The following is a 25,643-nucleotide window of genomic DNA, read 5'->3' as shown; positions in this document are numbered from 1 at the left end:
AATAAAACATGACTTAAAATCCTTAGTTACCAGGTCATAAAATCCTTTAAAAAAATCAAACACGACTTTGGCGCCTTTTTTATAAATTTTCAAATATTCTAATTATTATTGTCGCACTATACATAGCATCGCTTCCACAAACCGACGTATTATTTGTCCCGAGCGTGGACACAATGTATGTACATACGTACAAGATTCTAGTATTCCTAATATTCAAGATTCCAGTACGTCCAAGATTCTAGTTTCTAATATTTCTCGGCATTTAGGACGCCCTGCGCGGCTGCGGCGTGAAACGGTAACAGGTGGCGGGGCGCGGTATGCGGGTTCGATTCCCGAGCATTTCCTGTTTACATTTACATTCCATGGCGTCTTGCGATGATTGTTGTTTGAAGCTCTCTAGGTCATCATAATGTTGACTCTCTTGGATGTTTCCATTATTATTGGATTCATCAATAATCAGTATGTCTCGTTGCCAATCTTTAGGCTTTTAACCCAAAATATTCTTTTTTTATTGGAACAAAGATTTTTCCCTTTTTTTAATGCTTAGGTGGGTGGACGAGCTCACACCCCATATGGTGTTAAGACGTAACTGGAGCCCATAGACATTTACAACGTAAATGCGCCACCCACCTTAAGATATAAGTTCTAAGGTCTCAGTATGGTTACAACAGCTGCCCCACGCTTCAAACCGGAACGCATTGCTGCTTCACGGCAGAAATAGGCAGGGTGGTGGTACCAACCTGTGCGGACTCTCAAGAGGTCCTACCATCAGTGTTTTGTTGTTTACCGCTTGTAAAATAAGATGTTTGTTATACATGTCTTATAATCTAGAAGGATCGGCTCACTATTCTCTACAGAACCATAATAAGCAAAAACTTGTTTGTTCAACAAACATAATAAAAAAGCAATTTTTCTGATGTTAGATAAACTGTGACATCTAATAATTTATCATGATTGATTTATCGAATTGACTCAGAAGTGATAAATCTTACATGTATCTATATGTGTTCGCTGAATATAGTAACAACTGCGTCACGTGTGCCTTATATAATGAGATTTATGCTCATTTGTTTTTAATTTGTAAACTCTATCGATTTAAGTTACATTACTGTTATTTATTGACTGTACGATTCGAATGAAACAACGCAGCGAGAATTGAAATGATTTTTTAATTTTGCGACAGAAATAGGCAGAATGGTAATATGCCCCACAATATTCTCAACGACCGTCTGGTGTAGTGGTAAGTGACATGGTCACTACACAAGGGGGTCGCGGGTTCGAATCCCGCCAAGGGAAGATATTTGTATGATAAATATAAATGTCTTTTCCAGGGTTATGGATGTATATTAAATATATGTATGTGTATAATAAAAAACTTGCATTTATTTCCGTTATCTGGTACCTGTAACACAAGTTCTTTACGAACTTATCACGGGACCAGTTAAGGTGGCGTGATTGTTAGTAAATATTTATTATTTATTTATTTATTTAATATTAAGTACATACCTATACACCACCAGACAACCTTGAAAGATTGATTGTGGTGGGCAAGCTAGAAGGGAAAAGACCCGCCGGCCGGCCACCAAACCGTTGGTCGGATCGGATAACTGCGCTCACTGGACTCTCTGTTGCGAACGCCCTGAGAGAAGCCGAAAACCGAAGCAAATGGAAGCTGAGGGTACAAAGAGCCACGAAGGGCTTTCAAGGACACGACCTTCAGCAATGAAGTATTCGACTAAAAAGAAGACCTATACACGTGGATAAATGAGCGCCTAATCAGACCGTCTAATGGATCACGGAGACATCAAAAAGTCTGCGTACAATCCTAAAATTAAGTAGATTAGTAGAGAATACGTAATTAATCTATTCGGATTAAACGGTACCGAATATAAGCAATTAAGCTAAGCATTTGAAAATAGCACGCATTTGTCTTACCACGTATTAGAATCCGATATTCGTAAGTAACAAAGAGGCTTATACTAAATAATATAATAAATATATCGAATGAATGAATGATATCGAATATATATCAACCGAAGAAATTACCGCCTATTTTCTTTTGTTTGTACTTAATAGTTTTGCATTTTTATTTATCTTGTATAAAATAAACGATATTCTCTCTCATTCTACATCTCAAGATTTGAATCACTGTGTTTTATAACATTTTCTATTTTATTTTATCCTTGAGGGACAAGTTTAAGGAAATCAAAATTCTAACTTTAGCGTCCCAATACATTTTTGAAAATTTATTGTACGTGCGTAAAAACATTGTAGAATTCCCCAGAGTCTGCGATTTGCATAATGTGAACACTAGGAACAAACATAGGCTTGCGTTACCGGCGGCTCGAATTAAGAAAATAAGCAACTCTTTCAGGGGGCTGGGTGTACAACTTTTCAACAAGATCCCACAAAACGTTCAACTACTACCTGTTCATAGATTTAAGAAAACTGTCAAGGAACGTTTGTGCAACAAGGCATATTATAAAGTTAAGGATTTTTTACTAGATGGCACTACGTGGGAATGAGGCGTTCGCTCCTGGCCTTTTCATTTTTCATTATTATTATTATTTATTTGAATTGTATTTTTTTGACTTGTCTTTTTGTATACTGTAAATATGTTTTCTTGTTTAAAAAAAAAAAAAGAAGAAAGTAGTTGAGAAAATACATAAAAAAGCCCGCTGAGTTTGTTTCGCCGGTTCTTCTCAGGACTGTGGCTTTTTTGGAACCGGTGGTAGAGTTAACATTTTCTTTTACATTTTGACATTCAACAAGTGTGTTTTTGATGACATCCAAGTTGAAATAAATGATTTTGAATTTGAATTTGAATTTGAATTTATTTTTAATTACGGAAAATAAATAATCATATATAATAAACTGAACATTCATAGTTGTTGAAGAAACACCCTTTAGTGTCCATAAATAATTGTCAAATTAAAACAAATGCAAGTTTATATGGAATAAAACAAAAAAGAAACCTAGTTTTTTGTCTAATAAAAACTCTGCAATGCAAAAATCAAAGTAGGAAGTAATTCTACAATTTCTCTTGTTGCAAGTTACTCTAACCCAAATACAAACTACACCGCGGAATTAAGATTGGCATTTGACAGAAACAAGAAAAAACATCGAAAAAACCTGATATTTCCCGTATTCTATCATAAAATTTGCATAGTATAATTGTACATACAAATTATATATTTTTTATATATATTTTGCTTTATACCGTCATCAAATTATCACACAATAGCTGCTTTAGGATTCAGTATTGCTGTTCACAATACCAAGCTCATTTAAGGCTTTACAAACTATCGTTCGATCTTTATAGCATTTAACATTAGCATTTCGTTAGGAACAACTTGATTTTATAGTCCTTATCTCTAAAACATTAAACAACTTTGATTTGGAAACAAATTAAATACATTAAATAGTATTTATTATATATTGAATGAAAAGCAACATAATAAGAAAGTTTTATAGTTAAAAGACACAAGTATTTCTGTCCGTAGTGTCAATATAATTGTAAAAACATTTAAAGATTTATAAAAAAATCTTCAATCATTTTTCTTGGCTTTAAGCGTTACTCTTGATACCGATTTTAGATTCCTTAAACAACATAATAATTAAAAAAAAAACTTAACTGAGTGTGTAATTTGAACACGTCATAATAACAACTACTCAATTTTGTAGATTAAATAATTAACTAAACGGAAAAAAACAGCTTTGATCTCACGATCCTGTTAAACATTTCAATGACGTAACCGCCAGACATCATCAGAGCCAATGAACAAAACAGTAGACCAGCCTAGTGGCTATGACGATTCCCACGCCCCTTGTTGGATAATAACTTACTTCACCAATGCTCATTGAATTACGCAAACGGCCAAGGTTCCGATACTCGTGTGATCATTACCACAATACAAGAGATTCTGTGACAAAACCAGCCTTTGTTGACGTGTCACGGCTTTTGTTAAGGTGTATACATTTATTTAATTAGGAGACGAATTCAAGTAATACGGAACTTCGATCTCACTACTTTTTGTTGTCCAGATGAGCTCACGACGGCCTATCTTAGAACACATCATACTCCTCGATTTATATCTTTCTGTTTATCAAAAACACTCCAGTCGTTTTGGAGGATTTCTGTGACAAATATACATAGGGAAGAATTTAAAATATAAAATAAACCACATCTTTAAGTGTAAACATAGTATCCTCTCTCTTTCTCTTTATTGCAATAAGTCATTCGATTCTGTGATTACAAAATTAAAGCCTCCTACTAATGAGGACGTCCATTTAAAATTAAATACAAAATTGAACACGAACAGACATCCAAAATCATCATAATATGTTTTAAATAAAAATATATATGTAATGATTTTTAAGTTTGTGACCAAAGACATGTGCATCTGTAAATATTCGTCAGCTTTCAAGATCCACGTCCATCTTCATCATATCAGTCAGCATAATTTACCATAAATTTTGTGATTAAAAATCATCACTATAAATATTAATGTTATTGTTACTGTATAAGTTCAAATAATATAAAAAATAAGGCCATAAAATTTATGTTTTACTAACAGTTTTTCATAAACCGACGTTTCGTTTCTCCTATAGGTAAAAAAAAACGCATATCATTAATTGTCTATGGTTTTTATGTTTGATACATTTTTTAAGGGATTTTATGACCTGGTAACTGAGACCTTTCAGTCATGTCTTATTTTAATTTATAATCATATTTTTATGAAAAATGATATTATGGAGTGAAATGATATGAAGATGATTAATTTGAGACATTAATCAACTGGGATGAAATTAAATGAAATAAAATGGGATGAAATATAATCTCAGTAAAATGGTGGTCATTTACTAAGATTTTTTCAGTGGACTTTTTGGAGGATCCCGAAAAGTTACGTCCAGCGGCTTTGTTTCATTTTCCCACATTTGTGCACTTTTACAGATATTAAACAGTTAATAAACCACCATTATTACACATCTAAACCTGAAGAAACACTAAATAGACAAAATAAAACAAATCACACAACTTCACTCCTCGCGTTCCCGCCAAAAAGTCGTTTGATACATGAAGGATAGATCTAGTTCTACCCTCCATAATTCATGGTTACTAAAGAATAAATTAGCGGAAGGCGATGAATATTGGCATTAATACGAAAAATAACAAACAAAACTCCTGCATCACCTTGAGTATTGCCCAACTTGAATAACAGACATTAAAACGATCTGATAAGTTCGTGAACGGGCGCTCGTCGTGTTTAATTGCCCGATTTGTTGGCGTTACCGCAATTATAGCTTCAATGCCTTTGTTATGGATTACTAAACGAACACTTTTTTTTTTTGTATGAAAATTGCAACTGAATTGTAAATTTTAATTGTTCACAGCTCGTACTAAATACGTTTTACCTTTACATTATTTGTTTTTCTTGGTTTTCGTGATTTCGATACCTATTTGCATTTATGAGACAGTTCACAGAACATTCTGAATTTGAACGCTGAAATAGGAAATCCAAGCAAAGTGAAACACTCATTTACATTGAAACAGTTATTACCATAATACAAATATTTTCTGTACGATTTTAGGTTATTATAGAATTACAAAATAAAACAGAAAGCACTCAGATATATAGATTTTCAGAATATTTAGTATTCAGACTGGAAATTGTAAGAAGAAGAATTGTTACTGCACATTGTTTTATTATTATTGTTTATGCTATCAATATTATGTCGTAATGCTCATTACCTCCGCCACCGCCACAGTGACAGTTCCCTGCCTATTCGTTGGTAGCATAGAGGACTATTCCAGGAATTCCGGAGGGGTAGGTGAGCTCACGGGTTCAACCTGAGAGAATTTGCTAACACTAGCCCTAGCAAGAGCAGTGCTTCGCCGAATTTACTACCACTTCAGAATTGCGACCCACTGAGAAGTTCCGGCGAGAAACTCAATGGGCTGTGTCTATGGATTAGTTCACTAATCGAACTCTTCTTCGAACGAAGAATGCCGACCAGTCCTGCTTTTCCTACATCGAGCTAAATCCCGCGACCTTCAACTTATGTATTACTAGCGACCCGCCCTCGCTTCGTTTAATATATTATTGATTTATCCACTATTTAATGGATGCTATTATACATATAAACCTTCCTCTTCAATCACTCTATCTTATTAAAAAAACCGCATCAAAATCCATTGCGTAGTTTTAAAGATTTAAGCATACATAGGGACAGATACAGGGACAGAGAAAGCGACTTTGTTTCATACTATGTAATGATGACAGCGTTTTAAGAGATATTTTTATCAAGGCTATTTTTAATGACACGTGCTGATAACGTTACGAGTCCATTTATGCCTTATCTACGTTGCACCGAGGAAGGCGAGAGCGCACACACACAACTGTTTACAACGTGTCAATCTTGTTGAACAAAAAAACATCTTTAAAGATTATTTATTATACGGAATGTCTTTGTCTTGAACATGCGAAAAAACGTGTCATATTTATATCTGCGTTACTTTGTTTGTTTATTCAAGTTGAGCCGTATACGAAATGTGATCTACCTTTGTTTGGACACGTTTCTAATCAAACTTATTAAGCATGACCTATCATTTAAAGTTTTTTAAAAAAATATATTTAATATTTACTTTTTAACTGTTTAATGAAAAAAAAGCCATTAATGTATCTTCAAATTGTTTGTAATTAAGTATTTCTGTGTGGAATAAAGAAAGCTTTATTACTATTATTATTATTATTATCTTTTAAAGTAAAATAAGAGTAGATGCTCAAATTAAACTTGAATACGAGGTGTAGGTATTCCGGTACTTAAAAATATTGTCCATTACATCTTAAACCAAATTTTCATTTATTCATAAATGTGCATGCTTAAAAATATCCAGGAAGCATATTTTTATCGTGCTAGTTTAAAGTTTACATCATTAATTTTTGTAAAAAAAAAAAAACTTATTGTGCAATAATTGTTTTGGCTAAACTGGTGATTGTTGTCATAACCCACCCGATGTAACGTGATTACCAAACCCATGGATATCACAATATAAATGCCGCCATACACACCGCCAAACACATTAACTAAGTCTTAATTTTATAGTATAGCAGCTGTATCTTTCAAGCCGAAACCCACCACGCGGCAGAAATAGGCAAAGTAATTATGAACCTTTGTGCGGGCTTACAATTTTTTTATTATGATTGAAGGATTACTAGTGGCCCGGAGGCCTCTGAAGTTTCACCAGGACAGGGGCTTACAATACTACAAGTAGCTTAAACTGTATTCGTCGATATTTTTTTCGTGGATCATTATACGTTATCCTCTTCGTTTTTCTCAAAAATTTTAAAGGCACACAAATAGACGATAGTGAGCAAACCGCCTTTTGTGCCTCAAGCCAATCGTACAAACCAAAATAGTCTAAGAGACAAAAAAAACGGAACACTTTTTGAACCGCACTTCGCGCTCGTCTTATTTAACTTTATTTGCTTAGAATTTTGTTGCTTTATTTTTGGAAAAGTTAAAAAAAAACAATATATCGACTTTGTTTCCTCTCAAATTGTCACAGGAATCGAATGTAATACGGCATTAGTTTTTTTAATTTTAAATGTCGTTTTCTATTGTTATTAATTAATTAACCTCATTCAAAAACAAAAATAATTTATTTCTGTTTATTGTATTGTCCTTTGGCAAAGGTCTCCCCTAGATTTTGCTATACTTTTCTTATTTTTTCTTAACCTCGTCTTCCCAACTTTTCATTTGTCGTCCGGTCGTCCCTTATTTCTTTTTCTTTCACGAGGATACCACATAATGATATCTTTGGACTATTCTTATCTTCGATACATACCGATCTTCAAATATCCTCCACAAATGTGGTGTGCGGGTTCTCTTCAAAGCAACCACATTTCATAAATTATTGAGAGAATTCTAAACCCCAATTCTTGTTCTAGCCTATTCTAATTCGAACACAGTAAACATAAAATAGACCAAACTCAGGCAACCTAGTTCTTCGACCCAGTTTCATACTTAAACAGGCAAATTTCAAAACATCCGCATATGGTCCACGGAAACTATTGACTCAACTGTTTTTAGCACTAATATAAAACAGAGTGAGTCTTGTTTATTTTGTTACATGCGCATATTTGTTATAGTAATGAATTCTAACGTGAATTTAGTCTAACAACTTATTAATAGTTTGCGAAATAGGGTAAAATGGCCGTTAAATTTAATAATAAAACACTCGAGTGAAATTAAATAAGTACATTGAGATTTTAAATTCGAAAATTGTATTTTTTCTCTGTTTATATTACGAAATTCATTAATTATTTAGAGATTTGTCATATTTTTAAATCGAACTATCTATCCTAAGCTTTATCCTTAATATTTTTTGTACCTTTTACATCTTCGGTTAATAATTTGTATGCGTCGCACTAATGACAATTTTTTTTTTGTTGTATCTGTTTTTACTGAGAGCATTACGATCGTCATTTCGTAAAATAAAAGCAGGTTTACTTAAATGTTTTTTTTTGTATAAAATTTATTTACTAAGCATACGTTTAAACATAAAATTAATGGTAAACACAGTGAATCCTCTGACATTTTGAAACAATATTTATTCATTCTGTAATCATTTCTAGAACGTAATACGTTACGTGTAGTATTGAGATATAATGCAAACATAACAACTTCATGGGGATTCTTTACGTAATTTAAAACAATTAACGCATTTTATAAATACAGTAAAAGGAATGTGAAGATTATGAGATTACAAAGCGCGCACGCAACATCCTGTGTCCTGGCGGTGACGTCACTTTAAACTTTAAAGCATAATTACACTTTATAAACAAAGTGGATTAATTCTATCATTTATTTTATTTGTATTCTTGTTTAACAATTTTTGGTTCATATATTTTATCACATTGTTTGTATTAAAATAACTTCTAGTTCATTTAGTAGGAAAATTCGCAGAAATGTTTTAGGCGATTCGAACAGATTGTATGTACGTTATTAAAAATACTAAAACTAATAATGCTTAAAAGTTAAGGCCCACCATAACATGACAGAGAAACACCCTATGTTTAACCTTTAACCAGTGACATGGAGTCTCACAGGCTTCGTGCTTTTTGCGAATTCTTAGAATTCGCCACTCCCTCCAGCTCGCCGCGACTCCGAGTCTCAGTAGCCTTTGTTATAGTAGTAAATTGACCACGGAAGGAAGCAGACGTGTTGTCGGTCGTATAACACGTGAGTAACACTCATCGAAAAATTGGACGTAGCCTGTCAGGCTCCATGTCCCTAGTTGCCATTCAAAATATTTTTTTGAACTATTTCTTTATATTTTGATACTTTGTAGTTCAGAATGACAAAAAACGGTAATAAACGTCAATGTCCGAAATCAAGTTCAGTTGAGCCATCAAAAAGAAAAATATTGCGGGTAGAAAGTCCGTCTTTTGAAGAGGAAATAAATTCCCTGTTGCTAGCTTCGGACCAATCTGATAGCGAAGGTGATTTCGAAGATTGTATTATATCTGAGAGCAATCATTCACACCATCAGGAAAATGATCGAGTGGAAGATTCAGAGGAGAGTGGTAAATCCAGAAGATGACCAATGGTAGTGTTTTACCGCATTTTGGATTTGAACAGCATGAAAGCTCATATACTGCACAACATGCACCAACCTAAGATTATAGAAAGGGGAGATTTCCTAAAGACTAGCTCGTTCGCTAGTTCTCCCATGGGGGACCAGACTACGCGTTTCTGAATATGGATTCAGAGACGCGTAATCTGCAGTCAATTACCGAGGGAGTTACGCTTCGTGATAAAGCGAATTCTGGGTGACGATATGGTCGAAGAAGATGTCCAAAGTCATGAAACTAGTCAAGGCAAAAGAAAGGCATGCAGGATTTGCCCACCCAAATTGCACAGAATGACTGTGTATACGTGTGTCGGGTGTTGCGATCCCGTATGTTTGCAATGTTCTCGCCCTTTGTGCAAAAATTGCCAGTAATGTATGCTGAATTGAGTCATTGTCAGAATTTTTATTTTTTGTTTTTGGGAATGACTATTTTGTTTTTTCGTTCCTTCTATATTAGATTTTAAGTAAAAGATATTAACTTTATCGTTTTTCTCGCATAAGGTCGGCTGAAATGTGAAATGAGGATCTCATACCAATTAAGGCTGTAAAATACCCTTAAGTGTTATTACTCGATTCTCTCGATATTTTATAAAAAAACTTGGTTTGATTTACTAATGTGTTTTTCATTATATACCGTTGATTGAATATTAAGGCAATTTTGAAACACTCAAGTTGATTTTCACAATAAAAATGAATTTACAAGTAGTAGTCTGTGAGACGTCATGTCCTTTATAGTGTTATAAATTTGGCGTGTCACCAGTTAAAGGTTAATAGTGAACGATAAAATAAAACAGAGCCTTTTGCTCCTGTGTTTATTTTCGTTTAGAGTCATGATGTGGTGTTGTCAGTAAACAAAATTGGAAACAGTAACATCATAATTCACTTTAATAATTTAATAATTTGTTCACAAACTTCATAAATAAGGCACTAACAGAAAAAAAAAGAGAAAATAAGTTTCTTTTTTTAAATTTTTTATTTGGATTTAAAGGATTTAAAACTTGAAGTGTCGGATTTATTGTCGAATTTGGGCCTCTAAGCGAACAATATTATTTATTTGCTAACCGGTCGATCGCTGCAAGGCAAAAAATATAACATAGAACATAAAATATAATTTAACATAGATAATACAATAGAAAAAAAACATAGAACAGACTGCAGAACGTAAGAAGAATGCAATGCAAGAAGTAGTTACTAAGATTAAATTTCAGTTATATGTTAATCTTTTTAATAAAATAAATTCTATTACTTAGGTATTTGTATACTGAACTTTTATATTTCATAAAATTTTACGAAAATGTCATTGGCAGATCGCGGAGTGCTGCGTCCGCAAATAGTAGATTTTGGTTCTCTTCAAGTTGGTCACCCTGCTATATATATATTACCTGTAGGTTACTTTTATGTTTATATAATAGCATGCTGTTTGAAATGAATGACACGCTTATTTTATTACATCTTTTTTGGGAGTAAAGTTTTCAATTGAACAAAATCCAGTGTAGCTTACATTCGCACCGTCTTGCCTTGAAACATTACTTCTCTTGGAAGTAACTATTCAAACGACTTTATTATTCTTGCTAAGCCATGTTTTTCTGAAAAAATTATTCAAAATTATTCGTTCCTTCATTTATATTAATCCGTCCTTGAGTTTCATCCAAATGCTTACATAAATCATTTTGAATTTCTCAATCATTTAAAAACCTAATGATTGTAGCTCTTTAACTATTCAGCTGTTAATTTATTAAACTTAAGACATTAAAAATAGAAAATATGGTTACGAAATCAGCTGACCTTGTTAGTGGACCGATTTGTTGTATATTTCAAATCACTAATTTTTGATAACTTTTCTTGGCGTTGAATCGAAATCCTTCAACTATAACCTTTATAAACAAACATAAATGCATTTATTTTTGTTTTTTAACTGATTTAAAAAATGAGGAGGTTCTCAATTCGACTGTATTTTTTGTTATGTTTGTTACCTCATAACTTTTGACTGGTTGAATCGATTTTGATGATTCTTTTTTTATTAGAAAGCTGACGCTTCCCGTGTGGTCCCATTTCAATTTAGTCCAGTTCTGATAATGGTATCCATGAGAAAACCATATAAGTCTTAAATTTGCATTAAGTACGTGTGCCAACCGATTTCGATGATTTTTAGTGTTTAATAATTTGTTTTGGAATATCTTTTTTTCTATTTGAAGTTGTTTTTGTTAAAGCATGTCGCGCATTAGCGTAAGCAAAGCGTATTAGCGTACTCATTCACTCATTGATTGGACCTTCCAATGGAAATTGTTTTCCGTTTACATCGAAGGACGATTTCATTATGTATTTTACATGACGTAAATTTAACAGCAAAATACACGCGGTAAGTGCTCAGTAACATGAACAAATCACCGGAAATTATTATTATTATTATTATTATTTCAAAAATCAATTTTCTTCCTGTTTTCCTTTGTTGATAAAATATAAATAATTACGTATTTATATTTGAGGTTTCTAAAAGAAGTGAATATTAGAAGCATAAATAAAATGAGCATGACACTAAACGTCACATGTTGTTTTTAATAAATAAATAAATAAAACCATTTACTTTATTAATTTATTCAACGTTTTATTAAAATTATATTAGCACATATCGAACCTTTAGAATTAAAGTGGCCTAACTAAAATTTTTAAGCTTTGAACATGTTATAAAAATGCAGGTATTTTACCAGTTTATAAAATTAAACAGTTTCTTTTAGTCTAGAAAAGGACAAAGTGATCTTGCGTTTCTTTTAAATCAAGCGCATACATTAAAGTAAATTACAATTCTTCAATTAGATTTTTGGCGTTATTACCAAAAAACATGATTCTAGAGGTGCGATATGCGTCGACGAGTGACCCCTCTTTAAAAATAAAAACAAAAAGTACAAAAAAAAAAACAACTAACAAAACCCTTTTATTAAGTGAATGAACTAATACAATTATAGCCCAAATATCTAATAATAGAACTCCCCATTTTTGTAACAGAGAATAATACCGCAGATGTTCAAATTCATTAAATGTAATGGACCCGTAGCACGATCGATACAATTGCTGCCTCTCACTCAGAGATAATGCTGGTATTACATTGTTCCTATTCTCATATGTACAATACATTATTAACTTTGAATTAACTTTTCACGGTTTACTATCTTGATAGATGAAATATTTTGGCCAAATGTTAAACATGTTTTTTAATTTGTGTACGTACCTAGGAATTGTTCTTAATGTAAAAATGCTAAAAGAATAATAATAATAGAATCCATATTTTACTCGTATTACGAAAAACTCCTATACGAAACTGTCTCATTAAAATTAAGCAGTTAACTTACATCTCTATATTGCGACTTACATATATAATATGAAAGCGACCCATTCTTAAAGTTATTAATCTTACTCTTCAAATAGACAAGTCTGTAGTATCAGATCATGAATAAATTAGTAATAATAGTTATTTCCTTTAAGTTTCCATGGATTTGTTCATTCAAAATTTATTCATTGTATTCAAAACCAATGTTTTCTTTCACATTAAAAACTTACATCTAAGCTAAGCCTGATCTCAGATGATAAAATATAAGTAAGTAAATAAACGACACCGCGACACGCCCGAATCATAAATTTCGGTGGTCAATACGTTTCACAAACATTTAACAGCTGACATTCACATTGGAAGAGGTCGATGGACTGTGTTACATAACACTAGGCACACATGATCATTTTACGACGCCACATGTGACGTCAGAAAGAGCGCTGGAGAAATTTCATTCGGAACGGAATTATTTAATTTTATTCTTGAAGAGTTTTATGATTTTCTCTACTCTTAATCATTATTAACTTAGCTATAATACATAAAGGAACGTAAACATCAATGCGTAAGGTTATAAAAGCGAGCTGTTACTCAGAGTAGGTACATGAGAACTAACCGTGACCACGACATTCAAAATGGCGGAGTGTTGAATGAAAAAAATTAACATGAGATCAAAGATGGGTCAAACGATTCAATCTTAAACAAAGCCAAGTGACAAAAGTAACGACCACTTCATCAAAATAATATGCTGCTAATTCTAATTAAATCAAAACAAATGCATGGTGTATTCGGAGAAATTCAGCAATTTCATTTAAAAAAATGTTTGGCATCAATGTTTTTTTTTTTAAAATATGATTGCAGATTCTCATAAAAATCACACATATCAATTAATCCTTAGATTAATAATTCCTTGTTCTCTTCATATACTTTAAGCAGTCAAGCCTAGAAAGGAATGCTGTTTTTAATTCAGTAGTGAAAGCTACCTACTTAAAAAAACATTGCAAAATTTATTCGTACGGATGCAAAATGTATACATCTTTGAATTCACCATCACAATAAATTCAGAATAGGTACGAATATGTGTTGTAAATAGATAATATATTTTTAATAATTATTATTCTAAATGTAATTTATAGACACCAGTGCTATCTATGTTTAACGAAGTAAAAGTAAATTTGATCAGTCTTGAATTTCTTTTTATTGCATTGTAAATCATCATGCCGATCAATATTTTCGAGAAGTACACACAATGAAATGGTCTCTTTAATTACTTATATTAATTCATCTGATAATAAAGGCTGTGACGCTTAGAAATAATATTTAAAGTTGAAGCCGTTTTTTGTTTAAGAATAATATTTGACAGTCTTCTGTTTTCTTCAGATACGTCATAGACAAGAAACAGAGCCGTTAACCTCTTTTAAAATTTACCATAATGAATTGACTTCAGCATGGCATTTTACAAACGGCTCAGAGTAAACATTGTGAATCAGTGACACGATTGTTACGCTATGTTACGGGCGTGTAGGCCTGCAGCTATTTGGGCCATCCGAGGTCGTCAAATGATCACCATCAGTGGAGCGCGTTGGATATATTTCAGCGACACATTTAAATGGTACAAGAGTATTACGTAACTAGCAGTACCTACATAATACATTGCTATATTTTGTGTTTTTTTTTCTTTTCTTTATATAGCAACAGAATTGATCGTTAACCGGCCGATTGAATAACTTTTTTTTGTGTTAACTCTGCACTATAACCTATATTTCTTTGTGAAAATAATGTCTGTCCATTGCTTTATGGCTGCGTGAAAGACGAAAACCTAACAAACTACTAGAAGTTATTTCCACACTAACGAAATCAAGTTTACTTCTGTAAGCATAAATAAATAAACTGGGAATAAATCACGCACGGTCATCCAGCCCGAAATTAGGATTCCCTGTGTTATGGGTACCAGAGGCTGACATACGTACTTATTACGTTACTTATTACTACTTTTATTTATTTATTTTTTATTAGTACTTATTACGTTTAAATATATGCATATATAGATAATGAAAGCTCACACGAAGGGCAAACAAACCTGTTCAACACACGAATGTTTGCTCAATGTGGGAGTCGAGCCCCGACCCTCGATACCACAGTTAGGGCCGCTAACTACTGCACCATTGAGTCAGTCATCATTGTATGTATAAAACAAGAATATCCGTTAAAACCGTTTTCAAATTAAAACCCTTTTAATTGCTTCTCGTTAACGACCCGCTCCAAATCTCGACAAAATGGAAGTTCAACGCCAATTGATCACCGTGTTTTATTGGAATTTATTCTACATTTTGTTTTTATTTAAATCATGGTTTCGCGAGATCTTGTTTGCGGAACGAAAAATATGATTAAAGTCTACTGCACTGATTGCATGTGTTGCAATTACTTAACATTTTATACGGAACTTATTGCTATTGAAATTTATTTTGCAGATTATGTAAATTTTTTTTTCGATGTGGAGTGAATACTTGTACCACTCCGATTCCAGTTTTCTGGTACAGAATTAACGTGATATGTTCTCATGAGTGTTCACTGTTTGCAAACTGTCATCGACGCATCATTTACGTTGCTAATAAAACGTAGGCCGTAAGTGAAATAATTATGACTAGGGTCCCGCAGTAGTCGAAATTCGACTATAATTAATTGGAATTGTAAGTTTGTACACTATTATGATTGTATTTTATACTTCGCCAAGAAATTTTGCCAAGATTACACTATAAAAAATATTAACAAAGACAAACAATATTTAATCTATTCTCAATTTGACAACAGACGTCAAGAACAAAAGTTTGACAATAAATAGTATGCACTATTCATGCGTATGTGCGTCAAATATATGGTATGTAGTGTGTGTAATGTTTTCTTTATTGATTTAACGTATCTTTTATGCATTATTTAAAAAAAATATTAGCATTGTGCACTTCTTCTCTATATTCTCTATAAGTGTGGAAAATTTCATACTCCTCCGTCCGCGCAATTTTCGTAAAAAGGGATACAAAGTTTTTGCTTCACGTATTAATATATAGATGTGGCGACTAATGACTAAAACCCCTTTCACATAAAAATCCTATAATTTCGTGTGAAACTGGCATTAATTTACTTAAATTGATATTAGATCTAAATTATGTTATTTCTTTCAACTAATTTCATAGCATAATTTAGATTTGTTATCAGTTCTGTCTTTTATTGAACATACAAAATGATGGCACTAAATACACGTCGCATTAATTAAGTTTACTTAATTTTCTTAAATGTTAATGATTGTACGAAATTTATAAATAATGTTGCAACTTTGCGGCCTTGTGGGTTTTTACAGAACTACATCGTAGTCCAAATTTAAAAGATCTCCGCGATAAATGCAATACCTCAACGAAGTAAGGGTCAATTTAATTCAGTCGTTTATTCACTGTTTGTACAAGTGTGTTCATAATGAAAAACGCTTAAGGACCCAGACGAATGTTTAATATAATTCTTTTCAATGATAATGGCGACAAAAACCGTGACGCAAACGTGACGGAATAACATTTTTACATAGTTTCTTTTCATTAAAAGTTATTGTATTTGTATTCGAATTTTAACTAGGACTGATGCGGGTCGTATTGTCATTACGAATAAATGACTGATTATTTATTCGTAGTATGGTCACAAGGCATATAAAATGATACGTTAAGTTAAGCCTTATTCGCCTTTGTTTAATTCAAGCGACCACGAATATCTTAACGGCCTTTTAAAACAAAGGTTGATCTTGAGAAATTGTATTTCTAATCTGAATATTTCTAGGACCACCAATTCATGTTTATGGTTGGTCGTCTTATTACCATTCTAATAATGTACTGTGTGGTATGTTAAATATTAACAATAAAACATATCCCATTTATTAATACAATTATTACAATCGAAATCAAAATACGACGCAAGGGCTCGAGGCTGGTATCTATGTTACCTATTCATTCAAGTTGTTTGTATTAGTCGACTGCCCCAAAAGGAGGGGTTGACGTTTTTCGGGCGACCATAGGAAGGCAGTACTTACAGTAAGAAGATAAGAAGATAAGAAATAATAAAAGATTATATTATTAAGATATTAAAAGACTATTAAAAGAATTTTTATTTAAATACACGTTATTAACTATACTTTTCGCGATATATCAAAAGAGGTTAATCTTGCGGACCTAAATGAATTATCGGATACACAATCATATAGATAGATTTAGAGCAGCTTAGTTTCACGAACAGAAGTAAGTAGTTATCCGAGGAACAGTTGGAACAGTTATTTATCGTTTGTTACATTTTATTGAAGTCACGCGAGAGAAGCCACGTGTCGCGGTCTAGTTACTCCACGAGCGCTATTGACACCATCAATGTTGTTAAATCGAATACTTTTATTTTCGATTAATTAGATTCCTGTGTTCTATTTCGAGACTCATAGAAATACTAACTTTCATGGTTACTTTGTTTTGTCCTATATACGACATTAAGTTTGCCAGTTCGAATACTAGTGATTGAGTATTCTTTATCAGTTTATTTAATGTTTAAATTAATAATTACGGATGCTATCCGAGTCCGTGGACATCACAACGTAAATGCTGCTGCTCACTTTGAGACATGAGGTCGAATACTCAATTAATTGTAGAACGGTTTTTCAATATCGTTTTCGTGCTTAGTGACGTCATTTGGGATCGAAATAGCCTACGTGTTTTTTTTTCGTACGTAATCGTTGGTAGACTAAGGGGTCCAACAGCTCACGGACCGGTGGGTGAGCTCATAGGCTTAGTCTGAGACAATTGTTAATAATTAGCGTAGCAAGAGTAGTGCTTTGCTGAATTTACCACCGGATCGGAATCGCGACCCACTGAGAAGATCGCGCGAGAAACTCAGAGGGTAAACTACGTGTTAACTATTGTTTGTACGCTAATTTTCCATTGAGATTCCATTGAGATGAATACTTTTCGTTTAAGGAAATTTATATCAGTGAACCCATAGTAAAATATAAGGTAAATACAGTTCGCGAACCGACAACGCGCTCCCATTATTATCACTTATGCGACTTACTAAGTATATAACTTAGATTGAAAAGTTGATATTTGATATTCATAGGTATCAAATTAATTTATACATAGATACATAAAGTTCGCCGAATGTTTGAAATACGATCGTATTAACAGGTCAATACTTAGACCATTTATGTTTTATATTTTCTGTTTTTTATTATTTGCATTTGATCTTGTAAACGTGGCACAACCCATTGAATTTCTCGCCGGATCTTCTCAGTGGGTCGCAATTTCGATCCGGCCGTAGATTCTGCAAAGCACTGCTCTTTCTAGGGCTAGCCTGTGAGTTACCTACCCGTCCGCGAGAAACTGGAATAGCCCTTTAGGCTACCATCGAATAAGTTTAAAAAAGTGGAAAGAACCACTGTCTCCAAAATCGTTTTATTGATTCTTCTATATCGTTCCCTCACTACTGAGAATCTCGACCACATGTGACGTTCTTCCACTGTGTTCGATCATCCATGGCATGGTTTTATTGATTACTTTAGAGCTTATCAACAGCTACTAAACAGAAAATCGGTTCACAAAAAAGGAAAAACGATGCTAAACTTGTTTTTCTTGTTTACGAGATTATACATTTCAAAAAGATTATATTATTTGCTATGCTAACAATATTAGTAGTTTTTTTTTTTCGTCTCGTTTTTGTACTGTTATCGTTGCAGTAATCATAAACGGTAAGAATTCTCGTCGTTCCAAACTATTATTTTATACCTGACAGGATACGTTAGGCGTTCAAAATGTATCTAAGTCGTCGTGGTCTAAAGGATAAGACGCCTGGCGTACTGCTGTTGGGCAACGCGACTATGTTAGTGCTCAAATCCCGCAGGCCGGTATCAATTTATATATTAAATATATATAATGTTACATATATATTAAATACATAAAATAATATATTAAAACGTAGGTACTTGACTGATATTCATGACTGACTTCCATGATGAAGGAATAACATCGTATACTAAGTATGAAAGTCGCAACCAAAAAGCGTAATTACATAAGTTATGAGCTTAAGTAAACACTTAACATCAAGCCGGCCGTGAGCTCGTTCAGCCGTAGATATACGTAATTAATAATAATAATAATAAATCTTTCGATTGAAGCCTGTTCTACGCTGTTCATAGATTTGGGAAGATTAAAATTTATATTAATTTGATTTGATAATTATAAGTCGAACCATTTCAAGACTGTTCGCATAAATTTGCGTTTAATTATATCCAAACTATCATCCGAGCATATTAGGCACGTTTATTAGCAACTAAACTTGTCAATGTCGTTGAACTTTCAGAAGTGAAAATATACAATCTTTTTTCGAGAGTGCAAAATTAAAATTGCAAAATGCCAAGTCTTCTTGCGTTAGACACTGAAAGACGTCGGGAGATGAGAAGCTTATCGAAGAAATTTCGTGGACGTAGTGCCTATGGAGGGGTTGTGGGGTTTGTGGGGGAGGGGGGGGGGGGTTAGCTTTCACTGTCTTGCTTATTGTGACTGCGATTTATTCAATAGTTCCCGTTTGGAGTATGGGACAGCCGTATAATATAATTGACTTTTCAAACTCATTACTGATAGCGTAATTCTCGTGTAGGTACTGGTTACTGGTGGTAGGACGCCACTTCGATAAAGCGGCACGACACGAGAACCCTCTCATCGTGGCTGCCGGTAACTACATTCCCGATCCTGCGGACAGAATGGAAAGCAGTCGACGTCGCCCAAAACACGTCATCTCGGATCCTCCCGATCCACTAACGGTGCTTCTAGGTACTTCAAGCACCGGTCACCGTTCTCGTCGAACCCGTCGCTTGCGACGAAGGGCTCGACGAGTAAATTAACTCTCAGACACAGCCCACTGAGTTTCTCGCCGGATCTTCTCAATGGGTCGCGTTTCCGATCCGGTGGTAGATTCTGCGAAGCACGGCTCTTGCTAGGGTTCGTGTTAGCAACGTCATCAGGTTTGAGCCCCGTGAGCTCACCTACAAAAGTTAGGGTTACGCTGAAATAGCCTCTCAAGGATCTCAGCTTAGATAGGAAAAAAAAAAAAAAAAAAAAAAAGGTTGTAGGACGTATTTACTCGGAGCAGTATGGCTTCCGAGAGGGCCGCTCAACGGTAGACGCGATCCTTCGCGTGCGGGCCCTCTCGGAGGCGGCCGTCTCCAGGGGTGGGGTGGCTTTGGCGGTGTCGCTCGATATCGCCAATGCGTTTAACACCCTGCCCTGGTCCGTGATAGGGGGGGCGCTGGAACGACATAGAGTGCCCTCCTACCTTCGCCGGCTGGTGGGTTCCTACTTAGAGGACAGATCGGTCACGTGTACCGGACACGGTGGGATCCTGCACCGGTTCCCGGTCGTGCGCGGTGTTCCACAGGGGTCGGTGCTCGGCCCCCTTTTGTGGAATATCGGGTATGACTGGGTGCTGAGAGGTGCCCTCCTCCCGGGCCTGAGCGTAATATGTTACGCGGACGACACGTTGGTCGTGGCCCGGGGGGGGGGAGTTTTGCTGAGTCTGCCCGTCTTGCTACGGCTGGGGTGGCGCATGTCGTCGGCAAAATTAAGAGATTGGGCCTCGACGTGGCGCTCAGTAAATCCGAGGCCATGTGGTTCCACAGGCCCCGGAGAGTGCCACCTGTCGATGCCCATATCGTGGTTGGAGGCGTCCGTATCGGGGTCGGGGTGCAGTTGAAGTACCTCGGCCTCATTCTCGTTGGACCTTCCGTGCTCACTTTCAGAACCTGGTCCCTCGTTTGTTGGGGGTGGCCGGCGCGCTAAGCCGGCTTCTGCCCAACGTCGGGGGGCCTGACCAGGTGACGCGCCGTCTCTATACGGGGGTGGTGCGATCAATGGCCCTATACGGGGCGCCCGTGTGGGGCCAGTCCCTGGCCGTGGGGGTGGCGAAGCTGCTGCAACGGCCGCAACGCACCATCGCGGTCAGGGTCATCCGTGGTTATCGCACCATCTCCTTTGATGCGGCGTGTGTACTGGCTGGGACGCCGCCTTGGGTTCTGGAAGCGGAGGCGCTCGCTGCTGACTATAGGTGGCGGGCTGAACTTCGTGCCCGGGGCGTGGCGCGTCCCAGCCCCAGTGTGGTCAGAGCACGGAGGGCCCAATCTCCGCGGTCCGTGCTGGAGTCATGGTCCAGACGGCTGGCTGATCCTTCGGCTGGTCGTAGGACCGTCGAGGCGATTCGCCCGGTCCTTGTGGATTGGGTGAATCGTGACAGAGGACGCCTCACTTTCCGGCTCACGCAGGTGCTCACTGGGCATGGTTGTTTCGGTGAGTTCCTGCGCCGGATCACAGCCGAGCCGACGGCAGAGTGCCACCATTGTGGTTGCGACTTGGACACGGCAGAGCATACGCTCGTCGCCTGCCCCGCATGTGAGGGGTGGCGCCGTGTCCTCGTCGCAAAAATAGGAACCGACTTGTCGTTGCCGAGTGTTGTGGCATCGATGCTCGGCGACGACAAGTCGTGGAAGGCGATGCTCGACTTCTGCGAGTGCACCATCTCGCAGAAGGAGGCGGCGGGGCGCGTGAGAGACGCACAATCCCGCCGCCGTCGAGCGGGGGCCAGGGAGGCGGATCTCGCCCAAGCCCTGGCCCTTTAAGTGTTTCGGGTCCCCCTCACATGTCGGTCTGGGGACCGGCGAGGGGGGCCTAAGAAGACGACGTGCAAGCTGCTCTGCACGCGTTTTACGCAAGAGCATCCGGGTGATGGAAGGCCGGCTATCCTCGACCCACGCTGGTTCTGGCCCAGCGGGGTATTCCGTAGGGTAACCCACTCTAACCGGCGCCATCTAGGCGGGCTTCGGACAGTCTGCCGACCGAGAGGGCTGGTGGTCGTGGCGCCGACGACCGCCAGTCCGGCGTCCCGAGGGGGAGGGTGATGGGAGAGATGTGCTCCGCACTAAACGCTTCACTTTCCCCCCTTTGCCTTGTCATGAGTTCTGTCTCATGCGAGGTTTGGACGTTGGTTGTTGAGCGACAGGAGGTTTTAGTCAGTTCGACTCTGACATACCCCGCCCAGTATCCCCAGAAAAGGGCGGAAGTCCGGCGATTTCCTCCTGACCAAAAAAAAAAAAAAAAAGGACGTATTTACTGGTAGTAGGTAGTCCTATTGGTAGTAGGACGTACGTTCTGGTGGTAGAACGTCTTGTGAGTCCGCACGGATACGCATCATAATCTGTAGTCGTCGTGGCCTAAGAGATAAGACGTCCGGTGCATTAGTGTTAAGCGATGCACCGGTGTTTGAATCCCAGGCGGGTACCAATCTTTCTAATGAAAGACATACTCAACAAAATGTTCACGTTCACTTCCACGGTGAAGGAATAACATCGTGTAATAAAAATCAAACCCGCAAAATTATAATATGCGTAATTACTGGTGGTAGGACCTCTTGTGAGTCCGCACGGGTAGGTACCACCCCCCTACCTATTTCTGCCGTGAAGCGGTAATGCGTTTTGGTTTGAAGGGTGGGGCGGCCGTTGTAATTATAATTGAGACCTTAGAACTTATATATCAAGGTGGGTGGCGCATTTACGTCGTAGATGTCTGTGGGCTCTAGTAACCACTTAACGCCAGGTGGGCCGTGAGTTCGTCTACCCGTCTAAGCAATAAAAAAAAAAATGTTCATAACGCATTAATGAGTAAAAAAAAGTATAACACCACTGCACACAACCGCCATTGAATGCCAACTGTATTGTTTTTTCTAGAGGTGTAATAACAAGGGAAGTCGTTATCGTATTCACTGGCAGAGAATCTTAGTTACGGTACAGATAATCTTGATTCTACAATGTTGCTATTGTTCGCTTAAAGCATGCCGTTAAACCGGGGCGCATATTGTCCGAATAGCACCTCTTTCTCCCGATCAGTCATATTTAATATCACGATTTTCTCGTTTGGGGATACAAAATCCATAGTATCTAAATGAATAGAGACAAAACAAGAAATTTGTTGTGTAAAGTACGGAGACATTAAATGAACTAATGACTAATTAGATTATAGTGTGTAGACTTAATTTCCAAAACCAGGAAATAAATACACAGATTGCAATAGTTCACTTAATTCTGTATTGCTTTATTTACAGCTCCACTTGTACAATCTTTAAATAACTGCTCACTACGGAATACACTGTTTTCTCCCCGTTTTTTCTGACTACCGCCTTTTTTATTATGTCACGTCCCCACTGTCATTGCTCCCACCAACAGTGTTGCTATTTGGCAATCAGAAAATTGCCTTAACTTTAACATGATAAGTTTTACTTAAATTATTTTACAAGAAACCTTACAAGTGTGCTCATAATCGAATCAAGGAACCGGAAACGACCGGTCACAGGACTATTGAAATTTCATGATGGATTGAACGTCTTATTGTTGACGAATAACAACATACATTTTTACACTGGCCGTTAATTAGTTTGTGACACTAAGAAACAAAGAATAGAAAGCTTCCGTTTCATTACTGACTTAACACATTCGTACTAGTGTTCAATGAACACAAAAATCTCGCGTGCAGACCAACGTCAAAAGACAGACAGCCGCAATATCTCAACAAAGAATTTAAACAATATAACAACACGTACTCTCGTATTTTATTGTCAAATAAAAAGTTGCTCATTTAAGTTTGTTTTATGTTTCAGATCTCACGATGAGGTGTTTGTGATCTCAACAAGAAAGTGGGAGCGGCGAGTGCGCTGTCACCATGACGTCAGAACGAGCGATACCCCATCTGCGGGACATATTCGGTCTCAGCCAACAATATGACGGCAACTGCAAGAATTTCGATGAAAATGAAGACACCACCAAAAAGACTAAGAAGAAAAAAGATGACTATCGCACGTACGGTAATGGCGACGTCAAGACGCTAGAGAGACACCTCAGTATGAAGAAGACTATTAGGAAAAAGATAATGCGCGACCTTCAGCAAGCGTTCGTTGAGGACCCAAACGAGTTTAAGGTCGAGAATACGAGCCCTGAGAAATTGAAGGCAGAACTCAGCGCTGAAGCTGTTAAAATCGAGAAGAACGTCCGCAAGAACGATCCGACGTTCTTGGACATGTTGAGGGGAGAGACGCGGACCGAGGAGACCAGGGAGGAGCAGCCACCCGCTGAGAAGACCAGCTTCTGGCGACGTCTAACTATGAAGAACAAAAACAAGAGATAAAAATGAGGACTAATGCCGTGTATACAGTGTGCTTAGTGCGAGTTTTTTAACGTTCTCGATAGCGTAAAAGTTAGCTCATATTTGTATGGAATGGGATCGTTTGCCTACGTTTACCGCTAGGGGCGCTGTTCCAACTGCATACAAAATTGGGTTAACTTTTACGCTATCGAGAACGTTAAGAAACTCGCACTAAGCACACAGGTCGCTCTTTCATAAGTCCGTTTCCTATCGCATATCAATTGTTTATCATCAAACTTTTTAATAGTCCTCTATACAAGATAGGTTCTGTTCGAACTCTAAGGTATTCTAACGAACTGGCTTGAAAGTTCTGCAAGTGTTATTGAAGTCACGCCAAGACAACTTATTTTTCGGTGTTCAGATTTTTGAAAACTAAAAACGTTAATTATGCAAGTTAGCTATGCACTGGGAATAGAGCGACATGTAACATTTTTTTCTCGGCCATTGTTACTTATAACACTAAAAATGATATCTCGTTCTATGTGATGTAACATTAAGTCGACTAAATAGAGTAAGAATATTGTTGTAAGAGCGTAGGTTAAGAAGTATTTCGTAAGCGGCGATTGTATAAGCTAGACTATTGGCGATTCCTTGTTGTGACAATTTTTATTATAATGCAATATAAATAATTTTACACATTTAATTTTGTGTTATTATTGAGTACTCATATAAGCTAGTGAAACCAGTCATATATTCTATCAGAATTTGATTCAAATTAGACAGATACCAATATAATAGGTTTATATTTGAATTGCCTATCATTATAGTAATTAAATAATTCCTGATCCCGCGTAATTCCTCTTCGCGTTTAGATGTTTCAAGATTCTTCAGCCATCTTAATATTATAAAAATAATCACTTTTAAGAGGTGCTGTTTCATGTGTCTTCTCAATTAAGTATCTATTTTCACTATTTTCCATTGATTTTTAATTTTATGCACATTTTTTATTATTTATTTACAGTCAGCGGTTACAAGATTTTATAGCCCAGCATAATATGTATAATTTCTGGCACAGATTAATATATAAGTTACTATTTCTACATACGGAGTACCTACATAAAATTTCTGTTAAAATATTATATGAAAAATGTTAAAAAGCCAAATGAGATGAAGTTGATTAATTTGAATATTTACAGTGCACTTTCACAGATACAAAAAAAATAATAAACCCACATTAATACACGTTTTAATCCGAAGAAACAATAAATTAACAAAATAGAACAGTTCACACAACTTTGCCCCTCACGTTCCCACTAACAGTTCTATATTATTATGATACTCTGTGACAATTATATATCCTATATCCTGCAGACTTTTTGGCGGGAACGCGAGGAGTGAAGTTGTGTGATTTGTTTTATTTTGTCTATTTAGTGTTTCTTCAGGTTTAAATGTGTAATAACGGTGGTTTATTAACTGCTTAATATCTGTGAAA

General features: G+C 36.3%; 1 protein-coding gene across 1 annotated transcript in view; it reads left to right on the top strand.

Moving 5' to 3' along the window:
* The window catches only part of LOC101737035 (uncharacterized), a 61,364-nt gene extending 36,510 nt beyond the window's left edge, over positions 1 to 24,854 (top strand). Inside the window, exon 3 of the mRNA XM_004931948.4 lies at positions 23,670 to 24,854. Coding sequence (XP_004932005.1) covers positions 23,732 to 24,193 — 462 coding nt within the window. The 5' untranslated portion in view covers positions 23,670 to 23,731 and the 3' untranslated portion in view covers positions 24,194 to 24,854. The remainder of the gene's footprint in view (positions 1 to 23,669) is intronic.
* The last annotated feature ends 789 nt before the right edge of the window (positions 24,855 to 25,643 follow it).

Source organism: Bombyx mori, chromosome 22 (genome assembly GCF_030269925.1).
Source record: "Bombyx mori chromosome 22, ASM3026992v2".
NCBI lineage: Eukaryota > Metazoa > Arthropoda > Insecta > Lepidoptera > Bombycidae > Bombyx > Bombyx mori.
The sequence above is the reverse complement of the archived record's forward strand: the minus strand, read 5'-3'. Positions and strand labels throughout refer to the sequence as shown.